The sequence below is a fragment of the Pundamilia nyererei genome, unplaced genomic scaffold, assembly GCF_000239375.1.
Source record: "Pundamilia nyererei isolate P.nyererei 1_Seehausen unplaced genomic scaffold, PunNye1.0 scaffold00181, whole genome shotgun sequence".
Taxonomy (NCBI): Eukaryota; Metazoa; Chordata; class Actinopteri; order Cichliformes; family Cichlidae; genus Pundamilia; species Pundamilia nyererei.
In genome coordinates this window covers 294,851-298,769 of record NW_005187582.1, presented here as the reverse complement: position 1 = coordinate 298,769, position 3,919 = coordinate 294,851, and the positions used below count along the sequence as shown (strand labels likewise).

Sequence of the window (3,919 nt, the reverse complement as noted above, 5' to 3'; positions counted from 1 at the left end):
TTGTAACTAGTTCTTACCTAGTCTCGTCTGCTACTTCTTTCTTCAGCTGAAGGATGGGTGGAGTTATGAGGGGAGTCATTGGGGGTGTCCAAATTCATGGGCTGCATCCAGGTCGATTACATCACAGCGACGCGATGAAGGCGGTCCAAATTTGCGTCCTCCTTTTCCCCAGATTTGAAGGATGGGTCGGGTGTATCCCTCGTGGGATTCATAGCGTGGCTCAGACGGCCAATTCCAGTTTCCAACAATGGCGGCAGCTACTTAGTTTTAATATTACTCTTATTACTCTTTCTGGGTCACAAAATAAACTTTTAAGATATTTTCAAGTGAAAATGTTGCTGTGTAAACTTCAAATCACATATTTGTAAAAGTGCTCAGACGTTTTTGGAGACGTCTGTTACCCACCAGCTCAATAGCTAGCCGGGGGTTCAAGGCTCACTAGAGCCGGCGAGAACGGCAAAGTCCCGGCAAATCGTTTTCAGACCCCTGCAGTCTTTCACTACTCAGGTTAAACATGATACATAAGTCACTTAGATAACTTAAAAATGTTATTGGCTAGACCGTCCAATTTCACAGCCACTCACTTCTGGCCTACCTGGCCTTCGGAGGACCCGGCCCACGTAGACCGCGAAGGCCGGGTCCTCAGGAAGATGCAGCCTCTGAATTTGGACACGGCTATTGTACCAGGTACTCTGACAAGGAAAAGAGATGAGACTGGAGAGAACACAAAGAAACTGCACTAATATGTAGACTTACCAGTTAACTACCAAGCCCTTATTTTAACCGTCTAGCATGGCTTATGTTCCCTGCTGATGGATGGTCATGGTTACAGTGGTCTTTGATGTTGTTGTCTTGGACTGCAGTTGGTGGAGATGAGAAGGGGGCCATTCTAACCATCAACCACGTGGTGCTTCGCTAGGCACTCGGAGGCTAATGAACAGAACAAGGATTACAGGCTCCAGCTGCAGTCCAACATGTTGGAGTCTTTCAATGTGACGGGAGACTCACTGGAGAGACAGACGATTGTACTAATCTATTAATTATTAGAAGTTAGGCAATTTACAGAAAAGGCATTTCATAAAATGAGATGTTTGCAACACTTTTAAAGTGCGCTTGTGTCTTGTGTATAAATGGAATCTGTGAGAAATGTTGAGCTTACACCTCAGTCTACGGCTGAGTGCTTATCTTCATAACTGTTTATCTGTTCTTGAAGCCAGCTTCACCCCGCCGCCTGAAATTCAAGAAGTACGATGTTCAAAGAAAAACGATGGAATATTCCATGGTGATCCTTCCATATAAAGATTTACAGTTTAACAACAATAGTGTTGAAATGAAACTACTGATTTGTGCTCCTGGACTTTTGTGGCTTTCCCTCCCATTTATCTCGCTGTCTGTCTTTCTGTTTACTGCACTTAAAGATCCTGCTGTATTCTGTTATTTCAGTCTGCCACAGCTATGATCAGCAGCTTGAAAAGTAAGAAGAACTGTTGGCCCAGTTTTAGGAATTGCTGTTTATGATTGTGTGCTGTGCAAATAAAAACAGTCAATTTATTTTAACCCTCATCTAACATGCAGGCTCATTTCACACCTCTAAATCGATAAACTAGGAGTGCAACAGGGTAACATGTGCTACTTTTTGTTTTTACCAAGCAGGTCATAAAAAAGTGAAGTACATGAGGGCAGATGAAAAGGGACATTGGAAAAGGACAGACTTGGTGCTAGCAGAAGCTGGGGGGGGTTGATGAATATTTCTGGGAAAAGATTACTGTTTTGAACTGGCTGGAGGAAGACCAGAGCAGCAGCTGCTGTAAGAGCCTCCAGAGTAAAAAAACAGCAGCCAGTGTGGCAGTTATGAGGTTTTGACAGAATATTTATACTGCAGTGAAATATTCAATTAAGCGATTCCCTGCTGACAGATGCTGATTGAGGAATAAGCACTTTTCTTCGTACACGTCTTAATCACTTTGTCCTCCTTCCAGGTCATGGGCTACTGGTACTTTGGTTCCACCTGGTGCTCCTTCTACCTGGCTCTGGACGTCCTCTTTTGCACTTCCTCCATTGTCCACCTGTGTGCCATCAGCCTTGACCGATACTGGTCCGTCACCAAAGCGGTGAGCTACAACCGCAAACGTACTCCCCGGCGGATCAAAACGATGATCAGCATCGTGTGGCTCATATCTATTGTCATCTCGTCCCCACCGCTGCTAATGACCCACAAAGAGGATCTGGGGACGTACGGTGAGAATAACACGCACACACAGGAGTGTCTCCTCAACAATCAGACATGGTACATCCTCTCCTCCTGCCTGGTGTCCTTCTTCGCTCCGGGAGTCATCATGATACTCGTTTACTGTAAGATATACCGCGTTGCTAAGCAGCGGGCCTCCACCGTGTTCGTGGCGAAGAACGTGATGGAGCGGCAGCCGTCGCAGTCCGAGACGTGTTTCGTGGGCACGTCCAGGGTTTGCCAAAGGAAGGGCTGTCCTCAGTATGAGCTGGACAGCCCGCGGCCCCCCGCCCGACACAGTTCTTCCAACATCGACAGCAACAGCAGCACTCACAGGAGAGGAGAGCTGGATGAGATCGACTTAGAGGAACGGAGCTGCCAAGGTGAAATAAAAACATCCTTGTCCTTTTCCTCATCGCTCCGCTTCCCCAGGAGAGGCGGTGGGAGGATGAAAACAGATGAGGGAAAGGACGCGGAGGGAGCAGCAAACAGTTTGAAACCCCCTCCTTCTGTGCCCCCTCCTTCCTGTGCCTCCATATCGTGGGCATCATCGGACCACGGCTCCAACCATTTCCTTCTCCCGTCTCCGGTGCCTGTCCGCAGCAGACACGCGTCTCTATCCAAAAACAAAGTGGCTCAAATGAGGGAGAAGCGCTTCACATTTGTCCTGGCAGTGGTGATGGGCGTATTTGTCCTCTGCTGGTTCCCGTTTTTCTTCACTTACAGCCTCCACGCTGTCTGCAGGGAGAACTGCATCATCCCTGATACTCTCTTCAACCTCTTCTTCTGGATCGGGTACTGCAACAGCTGCCTGAACCCCATCATCTACACCATTTTTAACCGAGACTTCAGAAGGGCCTTCAAGAAGATTTTATTCCAGACTCATAAACGAACCTAAGATGTCTGAGCGTGTGTGTGTGAGCGCACACACTGACACGCATTAAAACGCAATTGTGGACACGCAGTTTTAACCCTGTTTTCCACTGTGCTGTCATATCGACATTAAAGGGCTTGTCATACAGCCGGAGCATTGATTCATTATTCAACCACTCACTAATTTATTAAATCATCACTTTCTATTCTTGTGTAAACCCACAGAGGAAGATGATTAAAGGCAGGTGTTTCTGCCTCCTTGATGCAATAACAGTTCAACATCACAACCTGGATTGTGCCTGAACTTGAATGTTAATTAGAGGAAAACGTCCACAGGGCAGCGAACAACGTCCCCGTGGTTCTTCCATGTCTGTAGCAAGCAGGCAGACTGCCTCTGCAATCCTGTTATTGACCGAAAAAAGGCTTTAAGGAATGTGAGGGGTAGAACAAACCACTGCGCTTTGAATAACACACTGTGCCTGAGAGTAATTAAACACCACTGGCACAAAGTTTAAACTTTAACTTTAGGTGGAGACAGAAAAAGCTGTAAGAAATGTGCCAGTTTTTCATGCAGCGACAGTGTTCTGTTGACACTATACAGCTTGGGGGCAAAGGCATTAAAATGCATGCACAGCTACAGTAGCAGGCGGCTGAACAGAAAGAGAGAGAAAGAAAAGGCAGAGCTTAACTACACCCAAGACTCTAACCACTAAAAATAATCAACCTCAGGCTCATTCAGCATTGGATAATTATCCTCTGACGTTTAAGATGGAAGCTCAGGACTGCTGGTGATGTAACTCAGCTTTTACCTTTCTACTG

General features: G+C 46.5%; 1 protein-coding gene across 1 annotated transcript in view; it reads left to right on the top strand.

The window, feature by feature from the left end:
• The window catches only part of LOC102209505 (alpha-2Db adrenergic receptor-like), a 16,337-nt gene extending 13,157 nt beyond the window's left edge, over positions 1 to 3,180 (top strand). Inside the window, exon 2 of the mRNA XM_005746669.1 lies at positions 1,980 to 3,180. Within this exon, the coding sequence (XP_005746726.1) occupies positions 1,980 to 3,125 (1,146 nt within the window). The 3' untranslated portion in view covers positions 3,126 to 3,180. The remainder of the gene's footprint in view (positions 1 to 1,979) is intronic.
• The last annotated feature ends 739 nt before the right edge of the window (positions 3,181 to 3,919 follow it).